Genomic DNA, 19,476 nt, shown 5'->3' with positions numbered 1-19,476 from the left:
TTGTTTGGTCGACCGCTACGATGTTGGTCTTCGTAGGTCGTATGGCCTCGTTTAAACTCTGCTACCCAATATTTTACTGTTGATAACGGAGGAGCAGTCTCTCTAGTTCAGTTTTCATATTAGTTTGGACTAAGGTATTGTCCAATAAAAGTATTGTATCACATAACGATGATAAATTTTTTCCATATTTACACATTCTCTCAAAACATTAACCATTGATGGTTGCCAAACAAATACTAAATAACGTGACGTCTTCAAAGTTGAAACATATGCTGTATAGATTGCGTACTCTCTAATTTAGTGGTATTTTTCAAGCAACTACCGCCATCTCTAGGCCAGGCCAGGTACTTCAATTCAATTATAATATATATGGAAGCTGTCTCTTGTTTTTTTTATATCGAAGTGATTAACAAACAGTTTGGAACATTAATTTAAATACAAACGGCTCCAGTGGAAAGACGTTTACAATCGATATAAATATTGATACAATATTTCTTCGAATCTCGAAACTTCATGTCAGATCCCTCATCGTTTTCAATAAGTGAAGAAGTAAATGCAATGGTATAGAAATGTTTATACTTTCCGTCAGACCTCGAATATTGTTCATCATTAGGAGTAAGCTAAAGAGCAGATTATAAATTAAACACGGTGAATTGTCCCAGATCAAAATTACTTTTGGTAAATTTTAAATAAAATATAGAGTAATTGTACCGTTGCTTCTCCAAGACTGTTCCGAGGCTCCCACAGCAGCATCAAACCACATCACATGCGGTATCAGCGTACTTCTAGCAGCTCCGGTATAAGATGCCGATAATCTTACAAAACTATCAAAATATAATCAACACAATACTATGGCCAAACCATGTATAATTGCGAGGCTACCCTAGAAAACTTGCACATTCTCTTGTACGGAAAAACAATATCAAAAAACGAGAACCATTTAGGAAAAAGATTAGTAAAAACCGGCAAATAAAGATTTGGTGTTCGGAAAACCCACGTACTCTCAAAAAATTCTAACAAGGTATTAAAAAAAATTAATCCTATTTTATTATTTAAATTAAATAGATAAAATTGTATATATCTATCCAATATCTATTAATTATTTTTTGAGAACATGATACATTTCATGTAAAGTAGGTATACCTAGAAAAACACGAAACCACAGAAGCGATACAAGTAGGCGAGGAAGATTATTAACATCTTGAAGGACGTTACTAATATATCTAATCATCTTAAGAAGATAGGTTTCAATTATCAAGTTATAATTGTGGGAACATATTTGGACCATTTGTCATGTGACAACACGATCTAAATCATTTGTAAATGATTAGAAAATACGTTATACGATTTGAAAATACCTTTTACTTGGAAGAAATTTTATACTGTTTCAGGATATTAATAAAATTTCATCAACTAATCTGGTGACTATAAAGGTATCCTATAGATCCAGTAAACAAATGTTAGATTTTTTGTAGTACAACGAGTTTTTCGAGGAATGAAAGGAGTCCCACCAATTATAAATCAAATATATTCAGTAAACTAACTCATAAACCAACGCAGGTTATTCCTATACAAATTAAAATAGAAATAATGAAATTTAAGTTATGGCTACGAAGTAAATGCGACAAACTACAAAACAAATAAGAAGGTTTGATGGTTTGAGAAAGTTAAGCATGATAATGCTGCTGAGACAAGCATATGATTTGATACTTTTCATTTTGAAGGTTATTTTGATCAACAACATATAATTCTGTCCCCAAAACAGAACAATTTTTTTGAATTTTTATTATTATTATTATTATTATTATTATTATTATTATTAAAAACAGTATTATTATAAAAATGCAATTGCTTGGATAAAATCAGTAAAATTTTATTTGAACCAATTTAACATCAATAGTATCAAGTATGAACAATAATTAATATTAGTACATAAAAAGTTCTGAACACAAGCTAAATCACATGATGTGTCGCAATATTTTAAATTATATAATTTGTCGCCTCAGATAACCTATCGGAAAATCAATATTTGATATAGCTGATAGTAACCAAATTACGTAGATACAATCAAGAAGTTTTTGATTTATATTTGGCGAAATAAAAAAGGAGAAAGCGCCCTAACTATCTGGCCCACAAATATACATGGTTTCAAAAAATGAGAAAAATTATGTTAAATATTAAAAAATTTTAAATTAAATCCAATCACCAAAAAAAAATAACTAGAATATAATTAAGAATTAATTTTTTTTTTAGAAAAATATGTTGATAATATATTAATTCCAATACCTTCAAAAAGAAGCATTGTGATGTTCGATGAATGAATATATTGTTGGAATTCTGGAGCTTTATTACTTACTTAGTCATAATCACAGTGTTAACACCACCCCTTTTCTGGTCTAATTGCGCGATAATAGGCTGAAACAAGAAAATATTAATTAGCAATTGGTGTTATTATTAAGATGATATGATTAATATTAATCAATTAAGAAAATCAAATTTCACATTTTATTATTGAATTCTTTATAGAGCTTAATAGGTATTTCGATGCATCAAATTGTTTTTACGAGCACCTACTTATCTCAATGAAAAAGACATTTTTGAATACGATTTATATGATAATTCTTAACAAACCAGTCATCAAAAAATTTATTACCGATGAAATGGCAGTCCACCTGGGATAAAAAAAACTAAACTTAAGGAAATTAAATCTAAAATTATCGAACGTGAACACCTGATTAAAACAGAACCAGCACCGAAATATCTAAACTGCGCTGGTCACATAACGTTTAAGTACTTTTTTACGAATGCCCACTGTAACATCTCCGAAGAAGAACAAATTAGTTAAATAACTATATTTAGTAGCAAATATGTAAAGTAGATACAATATTTGAAAAGACATTAATCTACCAAGAGGAAAATTTTCCCCGGAGTGGAGACAGATGGCGTTATGTGAATGATTCCAGAAGTACCTGGCCTGACCTAGAGATAGCGGTAGTTGATTGAAAAATACCACACAATCTACACAGACAACACGTTGTTTAGTATTTGTTTGGCAGCCATCAATAGTGAACATTTTCGGTGAATTTGTAAACATGGAATAAATTGGTCATCGTTGTACGATAGAATACTTTTATTTGAACGGTCCAAGCCCATCGCTTATTAACTGAAAACTTCGACATGAGATAGCTGTGCTCAAAATGGGTGCCGCGTTTGCTCACCATGGATTCCATCGAGTGTTTGGTAATGTTTCACAGCAATAAAGTCACCGTTTCGCAACTATGGATGAAACGTGGGTCCATCACTTCCCACTCGAAACAAATGAAGAGTCTAAACAATCGACTAAGAAGGTAGAACCGGCTGCAAAGAAGGCAACGACCGTTATATCTGAAGACAAGGTACCTTGTCTGATCTGGTAAAAACTCGAACTCAAAGCAGGGAAGCAGGGTGGACTAAAATGACTTTTTAGTGCAGAGTGCAGAATGCAGGAATCTTATTACTGAATTGAGGTATAATTATTATCTATGACCTTCTTCATTTTTTGATTTGTTACGAGGAAATAATCTTATATCTAATAACACGTGTTCATAAATAAATTCATTTTATGTGTATTTGACTCGAAATAGTTCCGTAATAAAAAATCAAATAATGATTTATGTATAGATATATAAAATTTTATCTTGTAGATATATAAAAACTAATAACGATTTCAGTATGCTTTCAATGATATATAATGTTACAAAGCTTCTTTGAATATATTCGATTAAAAAAATTTCCAGTCGCCTGTTATATAATAAGAGTTGCTTAATGTGCATAAAAGTCAATAAAAACACCAACCACTTTTCTGTTCATTGATAGCTACAATTATTGCAATCATAAATTTGTCCTTTATTACAAACCATAAAACAAGCCCCAACTAAAACTATTATTTTATCTGTTGACGTTGTTGACTTAATTTCAGTAGTGGATTGTTTTAGGCGAGCGGCAAGCCACCAAAAAGACGCTTAGAAACACAAAAAAGTGACCAGATTCGTACTAATAATGGTCGATCTATGTTTTCGAGGTCGCTGAATCCGAATTATTTAAATTTGAGGGAAGCTTTTCATCATATTTGCGTTCAACCTCGCGACAAGTCAGCGAAGAATCAATATTTCTTTATGAAAATTTAATAGCATATTCTTCAACTATTTTGTAAAGTATCAAAAGTTGTCTGAGATTTCCAAAGCATTTAAACTAGAGTTTATACTTTAGTTTCATCTCCAGTTTTACCTTTGGTTGTAGAATTGGCCCTTATTCAAGTTATGAAGCTTTTATGAAAAAATCAATATAATTCATAAGTAAAAGTCATTTATTTTGTGGAATAATTTCAGTTTTTTTCATTTCTACTTGTCGAAAAAGGTTCGGTTTGAATAGTTTTTATTATTTCCGGTTATAAATATGTTATTTTGAATTTCTATAATAACCATTTACGGACATATCACCAGTAGTCTCTTACAAAGAGCTACTTGTCTAGATAGGAGCATGATCCCAGAAGTACTTGGCCCAAAAAAGGAAAACACCAAAATGTTGAAAAAAAAATATATTTATTTTTCAACGTAATCTCCTTTTAGTTCCTCATAATAGCCAGTAACTACTGACATCACCTTTTCAATTTGGGATAATCTTTGACCACGGAGTCTAAATATGGTCAATAGAGTGCATTATGTAGCAATTCAAACTTTAATTCATTCATTTTGGCCATCGCAATATATGAGCTGGTGCATTGTCTTGATGAAACAATACTTTCTTCTTAGTCAAATGCGACTGATTTTGCTTAACTTTTTCGTTCAAACTTTGCAATAGGTTCGCATAATACTCGCCGTTGATCGTTTTTTCAAGATATTCAATGAAAATTATCCCACGCGCATTCCAAAAAACCGACGCCATGACCTTGCCTGCTGACGGAACGATCTTTGCCTTCTTTTAAGCAGCATCTCCTTTCTTAGTCCATTGTTTTGATTGTTGAATGATGAACCCATGTTTCATCCATAGTTATGAAAGAGCGCAAAAATTCGGATTGCTAAACAGTCGATGGAAACATTGTCAAGACGCTGTTTTTGTTCCATTATGAGCAAACGCGGCACCCATCTTGCGCACAGCTTCATCGTGTTCAAGTTTTCAGTTAATGTAAGATGTACTACACTTTTTAAAATGCCTACTATGTCTGCTAGCTGGCGCACTTTTACCCAGTACCGCTTTGGGCATTTTATTCAACATTTCTGGAGTCAACATCTCATTAGATTTTGACTCATCGTCGCAGGTCGTTCTATCGATGGCTGCCAAATAAGAATAAGAAGATAAGAAACGAGGCGTCTTCAAATTTGAAACATATGTTGTATAGATTGTGTACTTGTATTTTTCCAGCAACTACCCCCATCTGTAGGTTAGATCAGGTACTTCTTCGTACATTGTAAATGAAAGTGTTTAGTGGTTCATTTTGACTTAATATCAGGTCTCATATTGATTTGAGTTTTCCAATAATGTTCTTATTTTCGATAAGCTCATAGTAAAAAATAAAAAGCATAAAGTTACGTTAATATTATTCTATTTACGGGTATTCCACAAAGGGGGTATTGTCAGAGTTTTTTCCTTACGTTTGATAAACTCAAACTATTTGTAGTGACGCTACTGTAGCGTGAAATTTATTCAAAAAACTTATATTTAGAAAAAATTATTAGTGCACATTTACAATACAACCTTGAAGTTGTCCACCCAGTTTAATGGGTTTTTGTGTATTGCAAATTTCCACTCTCTCTCTCTCTCTCTCTTATAACAATACAGAGTATTACACTTAAAATTCCAGAGTTCAAATTTATTATTTCACTTTATTTAAAGTAAGTATACAAAAGTTTGAGAAAATACGCATAAAAAATAAATTATAATAACTACTTCACACCAAGCTTCGTAACTAAACATAATAATTATTCAATACATCACGTAATTTATAAATATTTGCAGTTTTTAAATTTAGAAATAAACATTCTAAAAATATTAGTAGTAAATACGCCAACGTTTTGAGGCCCCTTAATATATATTAAATAGAGGTTAATATCCAGGCCAGTAGTAAATAAATCCAAGGTTCGCATCCACCTTTTACATGGTTCATTTTTGTAACTATTATTTGTTAATGTAAATTGAGGTCAATTTCTATTCATAAATATCTAACGTGACCAAATTTCACATTTTGAACTGGACTGTCCCTCATTATAATTCCGGTGTCCCTGAAACGAATTGTCCCGTTTTCAGAAACTGCGGGAAAATTTGAATAGTACAAGGCCGAACACCAAAGCTCTAAAGGATTGTGTGTGCCGAAACTGGATCGGAATATCAACAAATTTTCGGTTATAGCAGAACCACATAGCTTGCTGTCTTAGAGAGGGTCAGCCGTTAAAAAGCTAGTTTTTGAGTATTAAAAAATGTCCTCTGTTATTAAAAAATATTTCTAAAGATCCCACATCCGTATTATGGCTTTATTTTTCACATGCTCAGTCAGCAAGCTTTCATCAAGCTTTCTTGATACTTGAAGGTAAGACTATATAGTCAATTGAAGCTGCAAATGAAACAATAAATGAAATCAATAACTTAAAAGAAAATTCAACTCACAAACAGACCAGTCAGTTTCGGCAATTCATGGTCCGTCAATTAATGTTGAAATTGAAAGATAATGGTGCTGATATCGATGAAGAGTTTGCGAAAAGGGCGTTTACAAAATTTTATAAAACAAGCCGTGAATATATGCAGCAGTGGACTTGCTTTCTTATCAAAGAAATGAAAATGTTTCATTAGGCAGATTTAAAAAAGGGAAGATATTTAAAAATCTTTGGATGTATTAATTGAAAAGCAATATGCATTAACTGTAATAAAGATATTAAGGTTTTTGACGGAGTTACTATTTACATTACATCGCAAAAAGTAACAGAATGAAATAATTCAAATGTTTCCACGGAAAACCTGTTGGGTGGGGGTAAGGAAACACTTTTATGTCAACAATCTTCAGCATGATGATGTTTGCCTGCTACGAATGCTCCAGTAGAAACAGTATTTTCTATTATGAATAAATTGTGGACATCTGAGAAAACCCAATTACAAATTTCAGTTCTAAAGGCGATGTTGATAACTAAAGTATATATGGAAAGGAAAAACCGGCTCCAAAGAAGGCAAAGACCGTTCCATCTGCAGGCAAGGTCATGGCGTTCGTTTTTTAAAATGCGCATGGGATAATTTTCATTGACTATCATGAAAAAGGAAAAAATATCAATATACGAACTTATTGCAACGTTTGGGTGAAGAAATCAAGCAAAAACGGCTGTATTCTGTTAAGAAGAAAGCGTTGTCTCATCAAGACAATGCACCAGCTCACACATCTGTTATTGCAATGGCCAAAATTGATGAATTAAAGTTTGAATTTTGAGGAGCTTTCAATTCATATTATAAAAAGGTTATCGAACATCGCTGGGAAAATTGTATGGAGCTAAAAGAAGATGATTACGTTGAAAAATAAATATTTTTTTTTACCAAAATTTTTATGTTTTATTTATGAGACCAGGTACTTTTGGGATCTTACTCGTATATATCCACCAGCAGAATACAGATAGAACATACTTAGAACATAAAATAGGAAATAAATCGTAATACATAAATCATTATATAATTAAATCAATTTGGTATGAATGACATTCAGTAAACATAAAACACGAGTATTTAAATAAACCGTTGAACTTTTGTTTACGATCCATCGTAGAGACAGGACAAGAATATTTATATCGATTGTTCGAAACGAGCGCAATGAATACCAGTTCAATTTGCAATTGTAGTTACTGTAGTCATACATTATTTTCACTTGTAATTTTATCTAAATTTCTGGTTATTTTATTATACTTGAATTTTACTTTTCTTTCAAAGAAAGTATCCATATATTGAATTTTACTGTTACTTTTGATTAGAGAAATTCAGAAAGGAGGTAAACGACCCAAAGAATTATATTTTACTTCTAAGTTGAGATATAAGAATTATTGCTTCATCGTGCTGAAAAAATAATGATCCTTAAAAGTAAATTTTTGATGATTATGTCTACTTACAAAGGCAAATTAGAAATTTATTTTTACAAAATTATACATAGTTTTCCAACTTTTTCTAAACGAAATAGAAGCACCTTCCAGTTCACCGTATTTTATAAAACGCCACCTAAGTGTTAAGTGACTTCGGCCCATCAAAAGAGTTCTTGGATTTGCAGAAAGTTTTGAAAAACTATTATTGAGTGGTACAGTGGATAGAAAAATACTGTCATTGGGATGGTAACTCAAATAATGGAAATATGTTGTGAGAGCAAGCCACAGTTAGAATTCTCGTAAGACGACAATCTGGAAATATTTTTATGGAAAAACCTGCTTCGAAGGAGTACAAGTAAACACAACTTACAAAAGTTCACTTATCGGATGAATATCAAAGATTAATCTATTTTAACATTACAAAGATTGTCTGTTCTTAATTGTCAAAATTTAACTACTATAATCTATCGAAGAAAAATAGTAAATCAAAACATATTCACGCATAGTACACGATCAGAGCTGAAAACGCCAAAATCGAGTATGTAACAGGACCGAATTTAAGAAATGTTTTATTTCTTTTATGACGCTTCAATTTCATGTTTATTGAAGTAATTTTATAATTATATAAAAAATTCTTTTATTCTCTATATTAATAATAATGGAAGATTTGATGTTAATTATCTGGTCTGTCTGTCACTTTATTATAATATTTTTTTTACTTATTACTCATATTTTTTTTAGATCATTTTATCCTAATGCAATTTTTCAAAGTGTAAAGTGAATATGGTCCATCAAAAAGTGTTCGTGGATTTACAGTTTTGAAAAACTATTATTGAGTAGTACAGTGGACAGAAAATACTGTCATTGAGATGGTAACTCAAAGACTGGAAATATCTTGTGAGAGCAAGACACAGTTAGAATTCTCGCAAGACGACAATCTGGAAATATTTTTATGGAAAAACATGCTTCAGAGGAGTACAAGTAAACACAACTTACAAAAGTTTCATCAGAGGGAATACGAGTTCGTAAACCATAAGTTTAAGTGGCTTCAGATAACAAAGCATATATTTGTGGAATGTAAACGAACCATTTTTGTAGTGCTCTGCAATTTGAAAACAAGACGCAATCAACTCCTTTGGTAAAAGGTTCCATTATATTTGTTGTGATTGTGTTGATTTATTTACTAATGCATAAAAATGTTTATTTGTCGTTTTTCTAGCCAGCAATCTGTTGGATTTTACATGGATCTTTACATCAGAAATGATTACGTGGTTGGTTAGGTTTCTTCCCAATACGATGAGACATTAATAATCAGATTTACTCTAGATACCTCAGTCAACAACAACCGATGAAAAACTAAAGTTGAGAATAAAATTTTGTGATTATTTAAGAAATAAAATGTTTGGTAACGAGATTACTTGGCTACAATCCCGAAATACAAGCCCAAAAGAGGCCACTTCAATGGTTTTGTTTCGAATACAGTGCATAGATGATAGTTAGATATTATTTTCTTTTTATTTAATCCAAAGAAAATGATTTGTTCATTTTATTGTTCCATACTTTGCTAGAAACAATCAAATATATTACTCTGAGTAAAGTTGTGTCAAATCGAGAAAAATAAATATGGAATTTGTTGTAGAAGATAACATGTGATTTACGATTCTAACGAGAACTTCTAATTGCAAAATGTGAATAGATATTTTTTCTCATTTTTCATATCGAGAATAGCTTCATTTTTTGGCGCCGATCTATTGCCAATGTTTATTTATAGTTTTCTTTGTTTTTCATTTTCATCGTAGAGATTTGAATCTCATGTCTTAAGGCGTTCATAAAATAATTTTTATATAGAAGAGTATATCCATTTGTACAGGTATTGTTAGAATTAAAGAGTGTTTTGATATTCTTAAATTTGATCAGACGGAAAAATAAAGAAGAGCAAATAAAATAATCCACTATCTAGCATCTAGCAAAAAAAAATTAATTCATGTATCAGTTGAATTAAAGATAATCAAATATTATATTTCCTATCTAAATGATTAATCGGTTTTTGCATTATTCCTACATACAAATAATCAAGTCATGAATAAAATGAGTAACTATAATTTCAACATCCGGGAAATAAATTCGGATATGAAACCTACTCGATGATTGGTTGATTTCTACTGAAAGTAAATTTCCCACAACGTATTCATTTTTTTTATAAATTTAAGTTAATTTGAATCATTGGAGTTGCCATTCATTTCAAACAATCACAGTTTTTACTTCACAACAAATTAGCGCCTTTGATGAGCGTTAAAAATTCCCGGAATCCGTTTGATGTTTGTTTTATATAAGTTTATATTGTAGCAGGCGGTTTATTCACATTGTTTCTTTTGAATAATTTCTAGGAAGGTCAATTTATTTATTTCTTTTGTTTCTTTATTTTATAGAAGTTCTGATAATTCTTTTGGGATATATATCAGGAGTTTGAGTAGCATAGTTTAGTTGTTTTATAATAAATAGTCGTAGTGAACAAACCAAAATAGAAAGTAATCGAAGAATTTTAATTATTTAAGTTAGTTGAGTGATATTTATAAGTAAATTATTATAAGTTAGTGTAGTGTTTAGTATTTAAATAAAACTAAGAACGTAAGAGATAATGTTTATTTATTCACCCCACAAATAGAAATCGTATAAATAAAGTAGAAAAACATTGAATTTAGTTCGATTACGAAATATTTAACTACGGATTTATACAAAATGATATGATTTAACTGGAACATATTAGCATAATTTTTTCAATATATGTTTTTGACTATTAGTTCACTTTAATAACTGATTCTGCATTTTTTTTAGATATCGATTTTGACGTTTAGGTCTAGATGTGGTCTTCATAAAATTTATCTGACGTTGACACATCTGATTTATGAATTATTAGATCACTTATCAGATGAATATCAAAAATTAAACTATTTTAACTTTACAAAGATTGTATGTCCTTAATTGTCAAAATTTACCTATTATAGTTTATGGAAGAAAAATAGTGAATCAAAACGGTTAGAGCTGAAAACGCCAAAGCCGAGCATGTAACAGGACCGCATTTAAGAAATATTTTCTTTCTTTTATGACGTTTCAATTTCATGTTTAGTTAGGAAATTTTATAATTATATAGAAAGCTCCTTTATATATATTATTATAATAATGAAAGATTTGATGTTAATTATCTGTTCTATCTTTATCACTTAATTTTTTTATACTTGTTACTCATATCTTTTTATTTTTAGAATAATCGTTTTAACCTAATGCAGTTTTTGAAACTGGAGATTATAACTAAGGTGTCAAATATTTTACTGTTAATTCATGAATGAAAAATCAATACGTGTGAAAAGCTTTCTTTTTTATTACATGCTCAATAACTATTTTAATCTTTTTTATAGAACATATCAAACACAGAAATTAACTTAATCATAATAAATATTTGCAACTCCAGATCAAAAATTTTTTCAAATCATTGTTGGAATTGATTTCGAAATAAACACATTCAACAATGGACGTGGTTTTTCACATATTTTAATATCCACTTCGTACGAAGCGGCAATACTGTATTTCTTATCAGTGTTACACTAATAAAAATACGTATAGCATTTTATTTCATTATATTTGTTTCATTTCTAGACGATTTTTATATACTATATTTTCATATTAGTGTTAGTAGATGGTGAGTTTCATCTTGAAATTCAGTGCTTCATACTATACATCATTAATGAACCCTTGAACTCCAATTTTACATCATGAAACTTCTAAAATGTTCTGTTAAGCTTAATTTTCTTTTGTATAAGTTTCAAGTTCGATGATTCATGATATTTCAGTAATTCAATATACATTATCGACTCTGGAAATCCTAAAATTACTCCTCAAATATTTTTCACGCTTATATATTGGTGGGAAGAATTTATAGTAATAAAGAAACCAAAAAACCAAAAATACAGATGTATTATATATTCAAGTATTTGGACAAATTCTACTCTACTATAAAAATAAATTCCTATTCACTACCATTTCTACGTGGGCTGTATAAGATAAAAAGTTTAAAAATGAATTGATACCCAGGCTCCTTTCTCATGCGCACTCATATCTAATTTCTCATCCAAATTCTGATGAATAATATTAATATATAATACATCAATTTTTAAAATGGAAAATACTCACTGGGATATAAGGGGACAAAATGAGGTAAAGAATATATAATGGATAAACAGGAAAAAAAAGACAAGGCAGACCACAGAAAACGTCATATACAGATGTGTTATAAATCCTGAATTGGAAATGGACGTACTTAAGATTCAAAATGGAATGCAAAAGATTGGAAAGAGTAGGAGAAAATCACCAAATATTTAGGTCTTTTTTTAACAATGATTGTTTGCGCATTGAAACATCTAATTCCCTTTTTTGGTATTTCACTCTGTTTGGAGAATTTTTGATTATTCGTAAAAATGTTTTAATAAAGTTTTAGTTTTTTATCGTATTAATGATTGACATTAAAGCTATTTAGGTTTTGAGATATGGCAAAACTGATGTGAATATGTCAAATCTGACATTGCCATAAAAAGTTTTTTATTTTTCATAGTGACATACTCAGAACGTGTTATCATACGAGTGCTATTTGAGTTGGTGAATGGTGATGAATCATGGATTTGAACTAAATAATAATCGACTGTATGGGTCTTCCAAGACGAGTCAAATCCAACAAAGTTATTCGCGCACAAAGCAGTACGAAGCAAATGGTCGCTTATTTTTTACAAATAAATAATAAAGCAAAGTAGAACTGTCAATATGAATGAAACCAATCGCAGAAAACGACAAGGCGAGCTCTCACACATCAGTTCAAACAAAAACGTTTCTGAACAGTCAAAACATGATCCGTCGTACCGTACCGTTGTTTGGCACCCAATAATTTCATTTATTCCTGTAGATCCAAAATAAGGTCAACGTTTTTCTACATATGAAGAAGCAGTTGATGCGTTCAAAGGAATGCAAAAGTGAATAATGAATAATATTTCGAAAAACAATAAAGCCATATCCAATTATAAATATTTGTTTTTATTTGTCTTTATCTCAAAACCTAAAAAGCAACCTTCTTATTTTTTGCAGTTAATGCAGTTTTAGCTAATTCAAAAGTGATAATAAAATCATGAATCTTTTTTTATAGATGAGATGATATAATGCGAAGACCAAGTTAATTTTGTATACCATTCTGTTTATGTTATTATTGATTTTCTATAAAATTTTATAATTTTTTCAATTGCGATCCTCCATTTTGGCATTATAATCCAGTAATGACTACGTAGAATATAATAATTATTATTATATGTGAATCGTGATCTCCATTTTATAATTGAATATAATAAAACTCTACGTCATAACGAAACGGAAATGTGAAAAGTTCTATAAACATTTCTTGATAAAACAGATGATAAAATATTTTAAATCAACCTTTATGTTAAATATAATTTATACAAAACATTCTACAGACAATACATGTGTCAGTCAAAACATTGATATGAAGTTTCACTATGTTCAGCATTTTTACCTGCCTTTCTAGTTGTGATAACAGTATGTAGTGGAAAATTTCAGTGAAACATAATACTCCTATAACGTAAAATCCAAACGATATGTTGTCTGTTATGATTAACGAGTAATAATTTATTTATTATTGTTTATTTGTGTATTAGTTACTGATAGTACATAATACTAGGTGTCTGATCTTAAAAATTTACTGAATGAAAATTCTTATTTCCAATATAAGAATTATTAACTCAACTCGGAAAATGAGAGGACAATTGTTTTGATGAATAACTTTCTTTTGTTCATAATTGCGAATAGTTAGGTACATTGACCAAACTGTCGTGGTTAATAAATAAAATTGCGCACTTGCCAAAAACATATAAGTTCACGAAATAAGTTTACTTCACCAAAAAGATAGTCTAAAGGTGCGCGTCCATTTGACAGCGTTGTGCTAGTGAACTTCGAGAGTTACTCTCAACAAGTCGATTTGAGAGTATTATCTCACGAGAGAAACTTGCATGTGCGTTTTCTGAGAATTCCCTCAGAACTGTGTCCTCTATGCATTTGCTAACATACTTAGGAAACGTAAAATGTTGTTCAAAGGAAAAACTAGGTGCCGGATCTGTTCTAATTCGGGAACTCGAAATTGAAGATTCTCAACAATTTAGGAGTTTTTGCCGACTTAAAAGCTATTGGTTATGTTTAAATGTGTATGTATTGTGAGTATTATCTCTCGACAGAAATCTGCATGTGTGTTTTCTGAGAATTCTCTCAAAACTGTGTCTACTATGCATTTGCTAACATACTTAGGAAACGTAAAATGTTGTTCAAAGAAAAAACCTGCTAGGTGCCGGATCTGCTCTAATTCGGGAACTCGAAATTGAAGATTCTCAACAATTTAGGAGTTTTTGCCGACTCAAAAGCTATTGGTTATGTTTAAATGTATATGTTTATAAATAGTATAAAAACGTGTATATATATCCTGAAAAAGAAGATTGGAATAAAAAGTTTGAATGAGAAAATAGTCGCCAATAGCCGTGAAAGACTCAGATATCTCTCTCAAGAGTGTGTTCATTTATTTCAAATAGTCTCGAGAGCAACTAGCGAGAGTATTAATCTCAGATGGACACGCACCTTAAGATAAGTTTTACAATAAAAAATTAGAAAAAAAAAATTTTGATACGAGTATCTATAATAATAATTATTAATTATTTGAAATTCTTCACTAAATTTGGTCCCATACTTTAATACGTTTGAGATACACTTAAGTAAAAAAAAAGTAACAAAGTATCTTATTATGTGAGATGAAAATCTTCATAAATAACACGTATAACCTTAAATTATGTATTTTATATTATATAATTTTATAAGTTGGTAATGAGAAATGAGAATTTCATCAGATCTTTTGACTGGCATATTTTTTGCCAGCATTCAACCAATACATAGTTTTCTATGGAAAAATGTTTTGTTTGTAACTATTTTAATCTACGACATTGAACCGCTATCACATACGTGTGAATGTATGAATGTTTCAACAAACAAAATACTTTTAAAAACATTATAATCAATAATATATACCACAAATATTTTATTTAATGTACAAGAAGCCAATGACAAAATTATAAATATTCAATACATTCAAGAAAAATATTTAGATTTGTACAAATTAAGGTATTTTGAGAATCCAACCCCCTTTTTTCATTAGTAACTAAAATTGATGAAACGTGGCGAGTAAAAATTAAAAATGCTGGTAATTATAGGGATTTTATTGTTAAAAAACAAGCAAATAAAGTTTAATGCAAAATTTTATTATAGACTTCTACAAAAGTCTCCATTCAACTTCAAACTGAAGTTAACCTGATTAGAACCATGATTATAGCTTCTCTCACCACCATAATCAGTTCTTTTGAATTGACTTTCATCTTTCGAAATAAAAAAAGTCCTAGGGGCACGACGCCATGAATATCGAAATAAAAATGACGAACATCGCCTACACCTACGATTTGGACATCTTCGCTTTTGTTGGACGTTTCCCACCCATCTCTATCCATTGCTGATTTTGTTTAAAGAGACTGATCTACGGATGAGCAACGAGTCACCTTGGTCAATTATATATCGTAGTAACAATGTTCTTGTCGCCATTTACGTCTTTTTTTGCGTTTATTTTTTTATTTGCTTACACTACCAATTGCTAAATTGAGAATTCATAAATAAACAACTTCTAATACTTTGTTTTTCACTTTTTACTAGTTAACGATAAACAAAGCCAACAGTCTAAAAAATTTGTGCTGACAATGTTTGATCAAGTTACAGCGTAGTTTTCCATTTCAATTAATAAATCAAAAGACGTATTAACATACAATCTAAGGAGTTATAAATAGACAGTTAACTGCTAAAATTTAATAAAAGTAATCAGGTTAAACAAACTTGAAACATAACAAAGTTTATTCTAGTTTTTTCCTTCGAATTAATATAAGCGGGATTTCCAAAACTTTTTGTAAATGCTTAGAATTTGGCATATGTTGGTTGTATGTCATTCTATCCATTTCTATATCGTGAATTTTTATTATCAAATATTATGAGAATCATTTGGAAAATAAACAATCACAACATTCTTAAAATAAAAGCCGAGAATAATTGGTCGAAAAATGACAGCAACTCGATTCGACTTTTGGTGATGAGCTACCGTGTTTGGTGTTTGGTAGATACGGTATAATTTGACAATCGCTAAAAAGAAAACTTGTGTCGATTGGTGCAAAGAAATGCTGAAGAAATTCAATTGCGGTGCGCCTAAAAAAGATCGTGACAGGCCAAACAACAATGGACTGTATAGGTCTTTCGAGACTACGTAAATCCAACGAACGTTTTTGACAGTTAAAACATCGAATTCTCGGGTCATCCGCCGTAGAGAACTTGTTTGGCACCCAATGATTTCTCGCAGATCAAAAATAAAAGTGTTTCTACACTTGCAGAAGCAGTTAATTCGTTTAAATCACATGTTTTGGAGGTAACTCAATCGGAATGGAAAAAATGCTTTGACAATTGGTTCAAACACATATAGAAGTGTACTTATCATAATGTGAATTATCATTTAGAGACAAAATTAACAAATATCGTTTGTGATATAATTCAAGGCACACAGTCTACGACAAAACAAAACGAGTCTAATTGTATCAAAGACATTTTGTTAATTATTTTTTATTCGTTTCCATTTTGTATAGAGAAATCAACTTATTAATCTCAACTACGTAAATACATTATTAAAAAAAATTATAACAAGTCCATCTTCTGCTGATAATTAACATTCTTTTTGTGGAGAGGGTTGCAGACAGAATATATCCCTAAATGTCTACAATTTCGAAGTGGTTGGGTTATTAATTATCGACCCTAGAATACAATACATATCATCACTATCAAGATCTACATTGCCGAAAGGACAATCCAAAGAGGAATAAATAAGTTTCTAGTATTCGAAAGAATGTTCTTCTTTAGTCAGGTACATATAGTTATGTAGTAATATCAGAAGATTAAAAAAAATCTATTTTTTGAGAAATTGGATGAAAAAAGATTAATGTACAGACACAGAAAAAGATGATCGGATGCCAGCTCAGTAGTAGGAAATAGATGATGGTGATAGTGGAAAGGAAAGAAAAAGAATCTGTAAGAAAGATTCGTAAACAATGTGGTCGATACAGTTACTTCTTATGTTTAAACTAATTTTGAATCATGGTGTTTTATGACTTGTCGGATGATTCATAAGATGATAATTAGTATAAATACACTATAAAATATTTGAAGAAGGTTTCCCAATGCCACACTAATTATAATTACGCAAACAGAAGAAGTTATACATGAAAATACTAGTCCAAATAAACGCTAATTGAATTTTATTTGCAAATGTAACTTGTGATTATAAATATGATAACTAGAATGTTTCATTGTATGACCCTGGTATTAGGATCGTTTCAATTTTTATTTATATGTTATAGCCATAATTCATATGGTTAACCTATTAATCGAAAATTTTCACACAAATTGGTTAGATATGGCCTAGAAAAGGAGCATATAAAATCGAATGATGGAAGTCTGTGGACAAATATTTTGATGATGAATAAAATGATCATCATCAATGTTTAGTGGTCTCTTTGCATTGCTTAAATTCTTTGGAACAAAAGTTATATCTCTCATGATTCGAGAGTGGTTCAATAAGTTCGTAAATTTTTGAATTTCTTGCTTCTTATCAACAGACATCTGTCATTTAATAAGCTCTCTCAATTAGTTTGTGTATGACCACAATTGAAAGCAGACTATCTTATGATTCGAGAAAAAAATTAGGCATTATTTTGTGGAATAAAAACAGCCATCGATGAAAAGAAGGCTGGGCTCGATATTGCACCATAAAAAAAAGAAAAAGTGTGATACCGAATTTCGTTGCGGTAGTATAAGATGTCGAACATTCTGGACGTCCAGTTAGAGCTATGGACCCGTAACAACTGATAACATTTACAATATAGTGTTGTCGATTGGCGACAAAGTTTGAGAGATCACAAATGTAATATGTAAATCCATCACAACAAACCAGAACCCAAGCAGCTGTCAAAATAATCAGTTTCTTGCAGTGAATCGGCGCCAAAGAATGTTGCGTCTGTTGTTTAATGAAGTCTTGGCGATAGGATAGATATTGACTACCTTTAAAGAGCAAATCAATTACATAATACAAATAATATCACAGCTTTGTGGGTCGATTTGATCAAGAAAAACATTTTTTGTCGCAGGACAATGTAAAGATCTGTAGTTTCCGAGGTTCTATTCTCCGGATATAGCCTCCTGTGATTGTTTCTTGATCTCAAACCTTAAAAACTGACCCTGCACCATATTTTTGGCATATAACATGTTTTACAAATGAGGCAAATATTACTATTACCTGATTTAAGAAGCGTTTGGATAATCGCTCAACGATGATTTTCATTTTACATAGATTATTGGAAAAGATTGTGTAGGTATTAGGCTATGTTTATCTAGTAGATGTTGAAACTATATTTATAGATCTGCCATGTCTGCGATCGGACGCATAGGGGCTCCAACAGCTTTGTTTTTTACCAAGAATAAAAAGAAACTTCAATTTAGAAGGTCGACATTAAGATTCTGTACTGGGTAGGGTACTGAGTTATGAAAACCAGGTTAAAACTTGGACTGTCTTTAAGAGCAGACAAAGCATCATTACAGTCGATCACGTGGTTATAAAGAGCAGAATACGTGGTCAGCCAAATCCTATAAATGTCAGTAGTTTAATTATAATGACAAAAAACGGACTTTGGAAGATTACATCAACCGCCTATTTGCAGCAGAGCGAGATGATGATGATGAAGAGTTATGCATTCGTAAGTCCGAAGTGAAATATGCAATAAAAATCTCGAAAATCAGAAAAACAACACAACCTGACAACATTCCAATTGAATGTTTGAATACTTTGGACGATAGGAACTTGACTTATTTTATAAAATTGAAGGATTAGGAACTACAGAAGTGCAGAGAATACAAGAAAAATGTATATGTATGTTTCATTGATTTCTAGAAGACTTTTGATAAAGTCCAACATGATAAACTTATAGAGAATTTAACAACTATTAACTTAGATCCAAGCGATATACGATTAATAAAAATTTTTATTAGAATAAAACGGCATTGGTGCGTGTTGAGGACATGGAGACCGACGAAATAGAAATTCAAAAGGGAGTTCGCCAAGGTTACGTTCTTTCTCCACAACTATTTAATCTATATTCTCATTTTATATTTTAGAAGGTGGTGGAGGAGAGGCATGAGGGGGTAAACATCGAAGGAACATTAA

At 30.7% G+C, this 19,476-nt stretch overlaps 1 protein-coding gene across 6 annotated transcripts in view; it reads right to left on the bottom strand.

Moving 5' to 3' along the window:
• Positions 1–19,476, bottom strand: part of LOC130441022 (proton-coupled amino acid transporter-like protein pathetic) — a 126,236-nt gene that overhangs the window by 12,243 nt on the left and 94,517 nt on the right. For all 6 annotated transcript variants that reach the window (XM_056774479.1, XM_056774474.1, XM_056774475.1 and 3 more), the window contains exon 2: positions 2,357–2,415. In XM_056774479.1, coding sequence (XP_056630457.1) covers positions 2,357–2,364 — 8 coding nt within the window. In that variant the 5' untranslated portion in view covers positions 2,365–2,415. The remainder of the gene's footprint in view (positions 1–2,356; positions 2,416–19,476) is intronic.

The sequence above is a fragment of the Diorhabda sublineata genome, chromosome 3 (genome assembly GCF_026230105.1).
Source record: "Diorhabda sublineata isolate icDioSubl1.1 chromosome 3, icDioSubl1.1, whole genome shotgun sequence".
Classification (NCBI taxonomy): domain Eukaryota; kingdom Metazoa; phylum Arthropoda; class Insecta; order Coleoptera; family Chrysomelidae; genus Diorhabda; species Diorhabda sublineata.
Note: the sequence above shows the minus strand (reverse complement) of the source record. Positions and strands in the feature narration are given on the sequence as shown.